This window comes from Papilio machaon, chromosome 25, assembly GCF_912999745.1.
Source record: "Papilio machaon chromosome 25, ilPapMach1.1, whole genome shotgun sequence".
Lineage (NCBI taxonomy): Eukaryota > Metazoa > Arthropoda > Insecta > Lepidoptera > Papilionidae > Papilio > Papilio machaon.
The window spans coordinates 407,385-421,323 of record NC_060010.1 but is presented as its reverse complement, the minus strand read 5'-3'; the positions used below and the strand labels follow the sequence as shown (position 1 = coordinate 421,323).

The window sequence follows — 13,939 nt, the reverse complement described above, 5'->3', positions numbered from 1 at the left end:
GCGCAGTGACTTGCGCGATGTTAACAGCCAATATCTGATAATTACTCAGTGTTGATAGAGCGCAAAGAGCGTCGGTGGCTCAGGGGTTAAGCACTTGACTTGCAATCTGCAGGTCCTGGGTTCGAATCCCGCCATGTACCAATGTGTTTTTCGATTTTCGATTTACATATGTACAGTCAGCTTCATAAATATAGTGGCAGTCAAGATATCCAAATATATAGGAACACCTAAAGTGATCAATTATATAAGTACAACCAAAGTCATCAAATTAATTGAAGCATCCACTCTGCTCAAAAAGATCGAAGCGTTCACATCGTCATATATATGAGTACATTCAAAGTGCCCATAATTATAGTAACAGACAGAGCGTCAATAGTAACGAAGCATCGAAAGTATGCAAAAATATCGTAACATTAGACAAAATTGAACTCTATCTCTAATCACTTAAGATACACTTTGAAATATACTACTTCGTTTAAATTCATTTGACATTTTATATCAAAACATTTTTTTGCTATTTACTTCAAGTTTACGTCCCGCATGACAGATAGGTACGAGATAGATAAGCAATATCAAATTTTAATTTGTCACCATATATGACGGTTTGGCTTTACGGCTTAACTGCTCGCTGTAATACGCAGTTTTGGCAATTCGAATCCCAAACTATGTATATTTATTTTTACATTTTTTAAGGTTTTTAATTTTATTATCAAAGCGTTATATAAAATTGAACTTTATCGCAACAATTATTGGTTACTATTACTATTTTATTGTTCACGTTTGTTATTGTAAGTTTCGTCTTTTAATTCCGCGCGGACTAAGTCACAGGCGACATCGAATACGTGTAATAAATCTACGCTTGGAAAATTCTACTGCAACCGGACTGAAGATACCTAACAGTAAGAGAAAAATATTTTGATACAAATTGTTAATTAATTTAACAGAAGTTGTATACTTTCAAAGTGTATTTCAAGGATATGGATATACGAGTAGAATTCAATTTCAATGACCGCAATGACAAATGAAAACACTCTCCGCCCACTCGCTTTATCCCGAGATGGCCGAACCTAATCGTTATTAATTTTATTTAAATATTTAATACCCCAAAAATAAAAATTTAAAATTGTTTTTGTTAAGAAAAAACATATTCTAAGTACATTACCAGATTTCTCCTTTTCATTAAAAAAAATCAAGCTTTATATGTGATTGATAATATTGAAAAATAAAAACCTTGTAAGCCTGGGATTCGAACCACTAAACTTACGTACCGCGGCGAAAATAGTAAAACACTGAAACTAGCACATATTGTGACAGAGTAAAATTTGATGTTACTTACTAGCTTTTACCCGCGACTTCGTCCGCGCGGAATAAAAAAAATGCTCACAAGATAAAAAGTTCCTATGTCCGTCTCCTAGTTCTAAGCTACCTCCCCATCAATTTTCAGCAAAATCAGTTCGACCGATCTTGAGTTATAAACAGTGTAACTAACACGACTTTCTTTTATATATATAGATTAGGTATCTGTCATGTATCGTAAATTTATAAATTTTAAGCGTTATAATAATAAGAAGAAAAATGTTGGGTTGTCCGATAAGTTCGTGCCCATTTTTAAGGGAAATTTTAAAGGCCCTTAAGTTTTGGCATACGTCTTTTAAATTATATTTGTTCGATTTTATAGCAAAACGTCTTATTTATTTCGACAAAAATTAAGTCAATCAGTTTTTATAAAACTAATAGAAAAGAACGAATCGTGTCCTAATATTTGTCAAAATATGGCTCAAGTTATCCTCTTTTAGTATGTATGTGTTATGTAAACATGTCATATGTTTTCAATAATTGTAATATATTCGGGTCTATTCTAAAATACCTATTGAAAATCGGAACGAACTTACTGGACAACCTATTATGTTGATACAAAGCGTCAAATGAATTTAAACGAAGTAGTATATTTCAAAGTGTATCTTAAGTGAATAGAGATAGAGTTCAATTTTGTCTAATGTTACGATATTTTTGCATACTTTCGATGCTTCGTTACTATTGACGCTCTGTCTGTTACTATAATTATGGGCACTTTGAATGTACTCATATATATGACGATGTGAACGCTTCGATCTTTTTGAGCAGAGTGGATGCTTCAATTAATTTGATGACTTTGGTTGTACTTATATAATTGATCACTTTAGGTGTTCCTATATATTTGGATATCTTGACTGCCACTATATTTATGAAGCTGACTGTACATTTATTCGACGTTCTTACGGTGAAGGAAAACATCGTGATGCAACCTGCACATATCTGAGAAGAAATTCAATGATATGTGTGAAGTCAACCAACCCGCACTTGGTCAGCGTGGTTGACTATGGCCTAGTCACCCCTAAATTGGGGTAGGCTCCGAGCCTCTCGGTGGGGACGTATAGTGAGCTGATGATGATGATGATGACTCAGTGTTGATAATTCCACACATATCGTAGGTTTCAGAGACCAAAAACCTCGTTTAAAACATGTTATTGTTATCTATGTTTTGTTAAAAATGGACAAGGATATGTTTTATACAGAGGTTTTGTCCTCAGAAACCAACGGTTAGTGACAACGAAGTTTTTATGTACATAAATCAGCTTACCTTATCAGTTTAAATAAAAATCGATGTTTATATGTTTATCCTTCTATAACAGGGGTGGTGAACTTGTTAATGTACGTGCCTGTTGCTTTTTTTATATAGTTTTTGTGTTTTTTCCCTTCTTTCAGCATGTTTTTTTTACATTTTATTGTTTACTTTCTAATTATTGTTTGCTTTCTGAATGTATTAAATGAGTTTATTATTATTATTGCAGAGATCTATTGTTTTCTGTCGAAACCCTGTGCTATTATCAATCGAATACAAACTTCATGAAATGTTGAATAAAACAGCATAGTTCAGTACACAATTGTTTAGTATTTTTATTTCATTGAATCTTAAAATTGACAATAATCTTACTAATATTGTTTATATGGATGGAGGTTACAAGGTATCTCCAGAATGCAAAGGCGGATTATCCGTATTTAAGGCAAACTAGGCACGTGCCTAAAGGCGTGTTGTTACAAGGGGCGCACGAGCTCAGATTTTTTAAAATAAATATAGAAAATAAAATATCGACGATTAAGAACTAAACGCTGATCTATAATCTTTTTTTATATATTATAAGGTGGCAAACGAGCAAACGACCACCTGGATTCGCCGCAATAGCGAGGCCACCGTTGCCCATAGACATCCGCAAATGCAGATGCGTTGCCTACCTATAATTAACGGAGAAGGGGACGCACAGAAAGAGGATATTTCTCCACTCCCCCTGCCCATCCTTTCCTATAAAGAAAAGGATGGGAAGGGAAAGAGGACAAAAATTAGGCCTCCGGAATTGCTTCCACTTCACGCCTGTCTTCTGTCTGGCCGTGATATTGCACCGGTCGACCCGACCAATTCGTGCACCCAACAAATGTTGTTGTTGCGGGATCTACCACTGTTAATCTAAATCTATAATAGATTATTTTGCACAATCATCGATTTACTAATATTGTGCAATAATGCACGTTTATTGCGTCATCGCGTCGTTCCCGAGCCCACGTATCAGCGACTGACAAGAGACCTTCGTCGCAAGTCACTCACCATTGCTATACTGGCCGATAATAAGGAACAGCAGACATGCTGTAGTCTTAATGGTACAGCGTACACTTAGTTATTTGTGTTGCAGAGTTAGGCCAACGGAACGCTTACACACTGGACTTAGCACAACAAGATAATTCACCCCACGCCAGTCTTCTGCAAAGATGTGGTACTTCTCCGATCGAGCCGACCAGTTATGAGCTGCAGTGCAGCTATGCTCTACCACTATTCGATTGTTCGATTTCACAAATTCTTACGCCTGTAGAAAGCTACGATATTCAAACGGTAACGGGATCTAGGCGGGTGAAATCGCGGGACGTTCTATAGTGAAATATTCATAACACACCATCATCTGTCAACACACATACTATACATATATACATTAAGGCCTATTTCGAAGAGCAGAGAGGAATCACGAATTACAATGTTCGTTATGTCTTCCCTCTTGATTTCTTCACAGTTATAACGTCCTATTTCATTCGCGGTTTAGCGTAAGTCCTGGTCTACTAAAGTCAAGGTTTGATAATACAACGTCATCGTAAAAACAACTAGTTAAAATTTAAAGATTTATGATGGCCATTTATGGCCGGTACTGGGGCGCCGATATACTGATTGCCTAGGATGCTCTGGATCTTTAATCCGCCACTGCCAGAACAGCTGCATAGACCTCACTAAAATTTGGCGTAGATGTAGAGTAGATCATAGTCTGGACGAACTCATAGGCTACTAATAAAGTTTTTGGAACGAAGTTCCTTATCGCGCGTTGTGAAAGGGGGCTAGACGGAAAAAATTCTTACGAAAAGTTGTCACGATACTTTTTGCTATAGTATGTTAACGACGAATGAGCGCTACTTCACCATGGCAACGACGTGACAATATATAACAAAAATTCATAGAAATAAAATGTACTTCTTGTGAAGACTTAAGTTTTTTATTCATAGAATAAACATTGGTTCCTTCACTAATTAATAGAAAGGAACTTCGTTCCATCCGGGTGTCCCAACACACCTCTCAAGTTTTTTTTTTATTCCGTGCGGGCGACACCTAGTAACAAAATACAAAAATACCGAATCATCTGCATGAGGTTACAAATATTTATCAATACCGAGTACCTATTAAACAGAACACATGTGATTCAACAAGTTAGTACGTTTTTAAATTTGATAGGAGACGTACGCGTGTCAACCGTTAGCAGACGTCATTTCTGTGAGTATGAAAAAAAAACAGATAACAAAAAATAACATATGTTTTTTATTCAGTTTTCATTTACATTCATTTATCTATTATTTTAACTGTGTTGTTTTAATAGCAGTGTTATAAAGATTACAATCTTAAATAGATAATAAATGTTATGGTTTCATTTAATATTTATATTTTTTAAAAACATTTATTTTCGGCCAACTATTATTTATTAATTTTTAATGCTATAAATAGAAGCTTAAACAAACCTTAATTTAATATTTCTTACATAGAAATTACTGAACATTTTTTGAACAAATGTTTATTACGTAATATTACATGTTTGTTTGAAGGTATCTCCGGTACGCTTCAATCTGGACGAACACATAGGCTACTTATTACTTTTTTTATAACTCCGTGCGGACGGAGCCACGGGCGACAGCTAGTTCTTAATAAAATCCCTACTTATTAATGAAAATCGATTTATTTTAAATATTAACGATAAGATAAAATAGGCGATTACTTGACAATCTTGCTTTTAATATTATACATGTTTGGATGGATGTATGTATGTTTGTTTGTACTCCAGAACGATGAAACGAATCTCATTGAAATTTTACATAGATGTAGAACACAGTCAGGAAGAACACTTAGGCTACTAATTATTTTTTTCTTTAATCCCGCGCAAACGGAATCATTTGACAACATTTTAGCTACGTCTTTATATTAAACTAAGAAGTAAAGTAAGGTTTAAGTCAAGATTTAATAATTTTTTTAACCACTTTAATGATTGAGATGTGATTGTTCATAAAAAAAAAAAAAAAAAAAACTAGTAAATGTGCAATGAAAATAAACATTAAAATGTGTCCTTATTTTGTCAGTTTAAGATGTCAAAGCTGTTAACTATCGTAGCAGCTGTCGTCACTGTTGTGATAGCATGGATTCTACTCAGCCCAAGTCCGAAGCCGCCAGTGTTCGACCCTGAGGAGTGGTGGGGGCCAATAGAGATGAAGGGGAAACAGGATACCAGTATACGACCGTTTACTATTAAATTTGATGATGCTGTACGTAAGACTATATAAAACTCGACTAACTGTAAAAATATTGGTCCAGCCAGATACTTAAGTTGTTGCAGTAATAAAAAATAATTAAAAAATGGGACCCATCTGCAAGCACTACAATTCGAATAAAATAATTTTTATCAAAATCGGAGCACCATGGGCCGAGAATGGCGGTAACACACATAAAAAATACAGTCGAATTGATAACCTCCTTCTTTTTGTAGTCGGCTAAAAGTTGTAAAAAGTTGATCGAATTGAATATATTTTTATAATTATGTAACTGTTGGTTGCGGAACCAAAACATCTTTACAAAAACATCCTTTGAATAAGAAATGAAATGGTTAATTAAGAGTAAAGTTAGTGTTCTGATCTGATAATTTTATAAACCCTTTCAGATGATCAAAGATTTAAAGCAACGCTTAAAAGCACACCGTCCATTAACACCGCCTCTAGAAGGTATCGCCTTTGAATACGGATTCAACACCAATGAATTGGAAGTCTACTTAAAGTACTGGGCGGAGGAGTATCCTTTTAAAGAGAGGGAAAAGGCTCTGAATCAGTTCCCACAGTTCAAGACAAACATTCAGGGTCTTGACATTCACTTTTTAAGGGTCACGCCAAAGGTAAGATTAAGAAAACATCAACCTCTATAATATGAATACCTTGAACTAGGTGTAGACTTAAAACTGAAATGGGATAATGTAGCACAGACAGAAACAATGAAGAAATTGGGAAAGCCGTGGACTAATTAACAAGAGTCAACATGTGTTCTTCCAGGTACCCGCTGGTGTATCGGTCGTTCCATTATTGATACTTCATGGTTGGCCGGGATCTGTAAGAGAGTTCTATGAAGTCATTCCCTTGTTGACGAAGCAAAGACCAGGATATGACTTCGTGTTTGAAGTAATTGCGCCCAGTATGCCAGGTTTTGGATTTTCTGATGTAAGTGCATTATAATGTTATTTATTTATATAATCAGTCGCCTCTATTTAGATTAACATCTGATTTATTGGTACCAATTTTCTAATGGTGGGAAGAAATAAATAAACAACTTGAGATTTCATCATCAGCTCACTATACGTCCCCACTGAGGGACTCGGAGCCTACACTTAGTTAGCAGTGACTAGATCATAGTCAACCACACTGGCCAGGTGCCGGTTTGTTGCCTTCACACATGACTTCTTCGTAGATATGTGCAGGTTGCATCACAATGTTTTTCTTCACCGTAAGAACGTTGGATGTAAATCCAAAACACATGAGTACATGGCTGGATTCGAACCCAGGACTTGCAGATTGAAAGTCAAGTGCTTAACCCCTTTTTTTTTTCGGGACTCGCCGGCCGCAGAAGGCGACCGGAATACCCACTAAAACCAGACTGCCCTCTGACGCGTTACGGCGGGGCCACGGGAAACGCGTTAGCTTACTTCCGTGACCAAGTGCTTAACCCCTGAGCCACCGACTTCCAACGTGTGAATAAAATCTAATATTTGTATAACTATTACTATAGGGAGCTGTACGTCCAGGAATGGCACCCGCGCAGATTGCAGTCATTTACAGAAACCTAATGCATAGACTTGGCTTCAAGAAGTTTTACATCCAGGGCGGGAACTGGGGATCGGGTATCGCAGCCGCCATGGACACTTTGTACCCTGAAGCAGTACTTGGACATCACGATAATGGAGTTTTTGTTCAAGTAAGGTATTTTTTTCTTAACAATTCTTGAAATAATTTCATGTAAACCGTGTACATAAATTAGTCTATGGATCCTGTTTTTCAATTGATCCTGCTATTTTTAAATCGGTTATATTTGAACTCATTGGATTAAAAAAAAAGTATTTAGATTATTGCGTACTACAGTTTTGTCAATTTTTTGTTTGTAATAATAATATGTCTTTTAGTCAAGCGCTGCAACACGTAAGATGATCCTTGGAGCATTCTTCCCGTCGCTGGTCGTGGAGCCACATTTAGCTGATCGCCTGTACCCCTTGTCTTGGCTATTCTCATTTGCTATGGAGGAATTCGCCTACCTACATCTCCATGCGACCAAACCTGACACTGTCGGTATGTAATTTAGTATGAAAATGTTTCAACATTTCTTTTTCTTTCAAGTCAACAATTTTAATTAACGAAAACAACTACAACTTGCAAATACTTTAAATAACTCAATCCTTAATTCCTTACTAATATTATAAATGCTAAAGAAACTCTGTCTGTCTGTCTTGCATTCACGTCCAAAACTTCTGAACCGATTCAAAAGAAATTCGGTACACAGATTGTCTAGAACCTAAGAAAGGATAGCTTACTACATAGGGTTGTAAAGGGTTTAAAGTGGTGGTGAAAATTTGTATGGAAGTATCGCGGGCATAACTAGTATAAAAATAAGATCCGGTCCAAAACTCAAATCAATTGTACGAATAAGTACTGTCTTCAGATCATATACATCCCCACCTAGGTATTCGAACTCATTTAAATAAGCTGTGACTAGACTAGTCTACCACACTAGTAGTACTAAGCCCTAGTGTGGATGGGTTACATAACGCTCATCTTTCAATGTCTTCTCAGATGTGTGCTGGTTTTCTCGCGATTAGTACTCATATTGCATAATTTTTTCAACAGGAGTTAGTTTATCGGACTCTCCATCTGGTTTGGCTGCCTATATCCTGGAGAAGTTCTCCACCTGGACCAATCGCGCTCATCGCTCGCTACCTGATGGAGGACTTAAGAAGTTCAGCAAAGAGCAGCTCATTGATAACCTGATGATCTACTGGACTTCAAACTCTATTAATAGTGCGATCAGAATCTACGCGAATGCTCTCAGCAAGAAGTATTTGGAATTAGATATGGATTCGTGAGTTTGTCAAGCGATATTTTATTTGTCTACTCATGAGTTTTGACGAAAGACTTGAACACGTTTTTTTCACAGAAAATGAAAATTGGTTTGAACAGCCAACATGTTTCAGTATATTTAGTAGTCGAATTAAACAAAATGCAGTTGATTTTCAAAGCCCACATTTAAAACTCTAAAAAAAAATTAAATAATTTAGTAGAGCATAATATTGTAAAGGACTGCTTAAATAACCAATGTGTTTAAACCATACTCCTTGTACCTAAGTTAGGTTACAGAACAGAAGTCTTTTATAATTTTTCCAGAACTATAATTTTATTGTTAAAACTAATATAATGTTTTCAGCTACCCCACAAAAGTACCGATATGGGTGATGCAAGCAAAACACGAGTTATTCTACATGCCTCCGAGTATAGTTGAGACAAAGTTCACCAACGTTTTGAACTACACCGTTTTAGACTATGGCGGTCACTTCATCGCCTTGGAACTACCTGAAGTATTAGCTGATGATCTCTTCAAAGCTGTTAAAGCTTTCAGAAATTGGCATAAAGTCAACAAAACGGAACTGTAACATAATTTAATTATTTTTAATGAATAAATTAATTTTTTCTAATCGTTCATTTATTTTTTACTTAACCATTAAAATTTCAATAATATTAATTTTTTAATGGTTAATCATTTACTCATATTTACATTATAATGGGTTATTTGAAAATGTCATATTCAGATTTTTAGCGATCAAAATTGCATTACAAAAACTTTAATACATTAATTAATTGATTTAATTTAATGATAATTTAAAATTGAAGAGTCAGTGTAGATAAGAAAAAGAAGGAAAAACAACCAAGTTAAGACATTCAAACCTGTACTAAATAACCTACGTGACAAAAACCTGACGCAGCAATGTTGAGCATTATCAATAGCATTACATAACAAATCAAAATACATAATTATAAGCAGTATTTCTATTATCATTAATCATCATTCAGTCGGTTACATGGCTCCAAACGCAACGCACGTATGTATACATACATAAGTAGACTACAATATATCGTGATAGCAGACCGCTTCTACGTAAGTATTATGAATACTAATCTTACTAATCTTATCTATCTATATATATAAAAGAAAGTCGTGTTAGTTACACCATTTATAACTCAAGAACGGCTGAATCGATTTGACTGAAAATTGGTGGGCAGGTAGCTTAGAACCAGGAATAGGACATAGGATAATTTTTACCCAGTTTTTTTTTTTTTTTTTTAATTCCGCGCGGACGGAGTCGCGGATAAAAGCTAGTATAATATAAATGCGAATGTTTAGATGGATGGATGTTTGCTACAAGGTATGTACAGAACGGCTGCATGGATATTGATAAAATTTGGTAAAGATGTACAAACCCATAGGCTACTAATTAAGTTTTTTTCTTAATTCTGCGCCGTCGGAGTTGCGGGCGACAGCCATTTACACTGCAAAAATTATTTGTTTTTTATACCACAAACAAACGTTTTCTGGCGAAAATATGTATATTTACTGTCTGAATTTCTATTTCTACTTACACTAGAAACCGAATAAGTCCTTGCTATTATTCAATAACAATTCAATTAAGTAATTAATTACATATCAAATTTCAAATTTTTAGCACTGGTAGTTTACGGCCTTCATAAACACAAAATAAAAGTAGAAAGAAGACGTTCCGTTTTCGTATGATCCTGTAAGAAAAAAAAAACTTGAGAGGTGCCAAGGGACACCCGGATGGAACGAAGTTCCTTTCAATTAATTAGTGAAGGAACCAATGTTTATTCTATGAATAAAAAACTTAAGTCTTCACAAGAAGTACATTTTATTTCTATGAATTTTCGTTATATATTGTCACGTCGTTGCCATGGTGAAGTAGCGCTCATTCGTCTATAGCAAAAAGTGTCGTGACAACTTTTCGTAAGAATTTTCTCCGTCTAGCCCCCTTTCACAACGCGCGATAAGGAACTTCGTTCCAAAAACTAGCAATTCTTAACACTTCTGATTAGTTCTAATTTTCTGTGTCAGAACGACAATGGCAAAGCTGCTAACATTGACAGCAGTTGCCATGCTAGGAGGCATAGCATGGTGGCTGTACAACCCATACTCTCAGCTGCCAGTACTCGACCCTGAAGAATGGTGGGGCCCTATGGAGCTGAAGGGGAAGCAGGATACCAGTATACGACCGTTTAAAATTACATTTGATGACTCTGTAAGTTTTATGATACCTCGTATTATGTTACAAATAAAGATTTGGTGTTGATTTTATTAACCAACACAAGTTTTCCTGAGTCTACTCACATATTTTCATGATTCATTAATATTTTTTACTTCTATAATATCCTTCTTGGGATAGCCTTTTATACTTTTCAATGAGTTTTTCTCATCTTACGATCTGATCATTTATTAAGTAATTCTTGTCTCCATTTTACCTTATCAGTTTGTTTTTAACTATGAAAAATAAAACACAAAACAGTTTATTTTTGGTGTCCCCGATAAGACGAGAGATACAAAGACTCGTTATAAAATACTAAAATGTATTGAAAATATTCAAAGTGCTGCTGATATTTATTGCACAGGCGCTCCATCAATGACTAAGCGTAAAAAATTTAAGCTACAGCTGGAAAAAATTGGAAGAGAGGCTGTAAATGGGATGAAAAAGTACAGCAATTTTTAACAAAAGACCGATTTTGAAAAAGACTGAAATGAGGTACTTAGTTACATCAGATTTGTATATTGTTCTTAAACCAAATTTGACAGATGATCGAAGACCTAAAGAAACGGATCAAGAAACATCGTACACTGACGCCGCCGCTAGAAGGCATCGCTTTTCAATACGGCTTCAACACTATAGAATTGCAAGGATATTTGAAGTACTGGGCAGAGGAATATCCTTTCAAAGAGAGAGAGAAGGTGCTAAATCAGTTCCCACAATTTAAGACAAATATTCAAGGTCTTGATATTCACTTCATCCGAGTCAAGCCGAAGGTAAGCATATCAAGAACTTGATAGGTAAAGGAACAAGGAACAATTACACAGTCACATATTGCTTTTAAAGCAGATTTAACTTTTAAAGAATTCTTTCACTTGACCGCTGAAAATAACGGCATCTAGGTTTTTAAAAAAATACTTTCTTTAGGTTCCAGCAGCAGTTACAGTCCTACCATTGTTAATTCTCCATGGTTGGCCGGGTTCCTTGAGAGAGTTCTACGAAATTATCCCCTTGTTAACTCAGCAAAGGCCTGATTATGACTTCGTGTTTGAGGTCATTGCTCCCAGTATGCCTGGATTCGGATTCTCTGATGTAAGTAACAATATGTGTTTATGTATACCAACATCTGAAGGCTAAATTGACTATTTTATGCTTTTCATATCGTTTTATTGTTGATAGCGTGAAATTCTTGTAAACAGTGATGTTCACTTTTTTATCTTTAAGTAATTGTAGTCATTCTTTACTTCATCTTTTTTTCCAGAGACCAGTCCGTCCTGGACTAGGCCCTGCAGAGATGGCGGTCATGTACAGACAACTGATGCACAGACTTGGCTTCAAGAAGTACTACATACAGGCCGGGAACTGGGGCTCCGTGATATCTGCAGCTATGAGCACCTTCTATCCTGAAGATGTATTGGGTCATCACAGCAACGGAGTTTTTGTTCAGGTTACTCTTTTTCTATGATTCTACTCGAACTTAGCTTCCTATTGTATAATCAATCAGCCCTGTGATAGAAACTATCTCTTTTTGATAGTCTGATACTATAAGAGAACTTGGTGGGACTAGAAGAATGAGTTTTTCTTTTTGGCATAGAAGCTAGGATTGCGCCTACAAAATTCTTAGTTCATGATTCTAATCACCTAACACTAAGTAAACGTTCAGGTCTTATGTTTCTTGCTCTAATAAAAGTTACTTTATGATTATTTACTTCTTTACAGACATCAGGTTCGATGCTAAAAATAATTCTAGGTGGGTTCTTCCCATCTCTTATTGTGGAATCTCATCTGGCCGACCGCTTGTATCCATTATCCTGGCTATTCTCTTATTCTTTAGAAGAATATGGATACTGTCATCTCTTTGCCACAAAACCTGATACTATTGGTAAGTAAATCCTGCTATCAATTAAAAACATGATCAATGAGAATAAATAAATCTATATTATAGTTCTTTAATAAAAGAAAAAACTAATCATCAAAAAAAAAACGTTCAGACTACTTGTTTACTGTAGTGTACATTAATATACTGTTCCTAAGAAACAGGATTCTTACCACGATTAGGCTGTTTGATCCCATTTCTTACGAACAGTATATTAGTAAAAACCACGAAAGTTTGAAGTTATGTAGTATTAATTGTTTGGTTTATCATCAGGTATTGGTCTTTCCGACTCTCCAGCTGGTCTAGCCGCTTTTATCTTAGAGAAGTTCTCGACATGGACCAACCGTGATCATCGCTTTCTTCCTGACGGTGGCTTAAAATCATTCACTAAGGAACAACTGATTGACAATATAATGTTCTATTGGACTTCGAACTCCATCAACAGTGCTATTAGGATCTACGCTAACGCTTTCAGCAACAAGAATTTAGCCATGGATTTGGATAAGTACGTTTTTAGCTAACAAACTATTTCTGTACTAAATTAAACCTTTCTAAAGCTGACCTAGTACAAATTTATGAGGTAAAATGCCTATCAATTAATATAAAATCACAGAGTATCTATAGATTACCATTCATTTTAAGATATTTCTATTACATATTGTAGATCTAGAGAGATATTCTCTCTCGCGCCTTTATTAATCTATGCCAATTTTTTTGTATATATGTCTCCGCTATTGAAGTTGTCAATAATCATTATTCTTTCAGTTTTCCAACCGCAGTACCGACATGGGTGATGCAAGCTAAGCACGAGTTATTGTACCACCCGCCTAGTATCATAAAGTCTAAGTTCACTAACGTACTGAATTACACCGTATTAGACTATGGTGGTCACACATTTGAAATGCCCCAAGTACTGGCCGCTGATGTTTTCAAAGCTGTTAAGGCTTTTACCAATTACCATAAAAGTAACGAGAAAGAATTATAATTTAAAACATATCTTATAAAGAAAACTAGCTTTTTCCCGCGACTCTGTCCGCGCGAAATAAAAAAAAAAATAGAAAACGGGGTAAATATTATCCTATGTCCTATTCCTGGTTCTAAGCTACCTGCCCAC

General features: G+C 35.5%; 2 protein-coding genes across 2 annotated transcripts; both read left to right on the top strand.

Moving 5' to 3' along the window:
• Positions 1-4,776: 4,776 nt before the first annotated feature.
• On the top strand, positions 4,777-9,293 carry LOC106710410 (juvenile hormone epoxide hydrolase-like). The gene is made up of 8 exons (XM_045684219.1): positions 4,777-4,843; positions 5,698-5,880; positions 6,273-6,500; positions 6,655-6,819; positions 7,385-7,570; positions 7,776-7,938; positions 8,494-8,725; positions 9,068-9,293. Exons 2-8 carry the CDS (start codon positions 5,704-5,706, stop codon positions 9,291-9,293), a joined length of 1,377 nt encoding a protein of 458 aa, XP_045540175.1. The 5' UTR covers positions 4,777-4,843; positions 5,698-5,703.
• Positions 9,294-9,718: 425 nt separating this feature from the next.
• On the top strand, positions 9,719-13,810 carry LOC106710429 (juvenile hormone epoxide hydrolase). Its single transcript, XM_045684247.1, has 8 exons — positions 9,719-9,796; positions 10,766-10,949; positions 11,498-11,725; positions 11,877-12,041; positions 12,211-12,396; positions 12,669-12,831; positions 13,099-13,330; positions 13,591-13,810. Exons 2-8 carry the CDS (start codon positions 10,773-10,775, stop codon positions 13,808-13,810), a joined length of 1,371 nt encoding a protein of 456 aa, XP_045540203.1. The 5' UTR covers positions 9,719-9,796; positions 10,766-10,772.
• Positions 13,811-13,939: the final 129 nt, after the last annotated feature.

Bases quoted from the DNA above. Each gene is read 5' to 3' on its own strand.
- LOC106710410 (XM_045684219.1), top strand. From the start codon at position 5,704: ATGTCAAAGCTGTTAACTATCGTAGCAGCTGTCGTCACTGTTGTGATA. The intron at 5,881-6,272 runs GTACGTAAGACT...AAACCCTTTCAG, and splicing joins CTATTAAATTTGATGATGCT to ATGATCAAAGATTTAAAGCA. The intron at 6,501-6,654 runs GTAAGATTAAGA...GTGTTCTTCCAG, and splicing joins TTTTAAGGGTCACGCCAAAG to GTACCCGCTGGTGTATCGGT.
- LOC106710429 (XM_045684247.1), top strand. From the start codon at position 10,773: ATGGCAAAGCTGCTAACATTGACAGCAGTTGCCATGCTAGGAGGCATA. The intron at 10,950-11,497 runs GTAAGTTTTATG...CAAATTTGACAG, and splicing joins AAATTACATTTGATGACTCT to ATGATCGAAGACCTAAAGAA. The intron at 11,726-11,876 runs GTAAGCATATCA...TACTTTCTTTAG, and splicing joins TCATCCGAGTCAAGCCGAAG to GTTCCAGCAGCAGTTACAGT.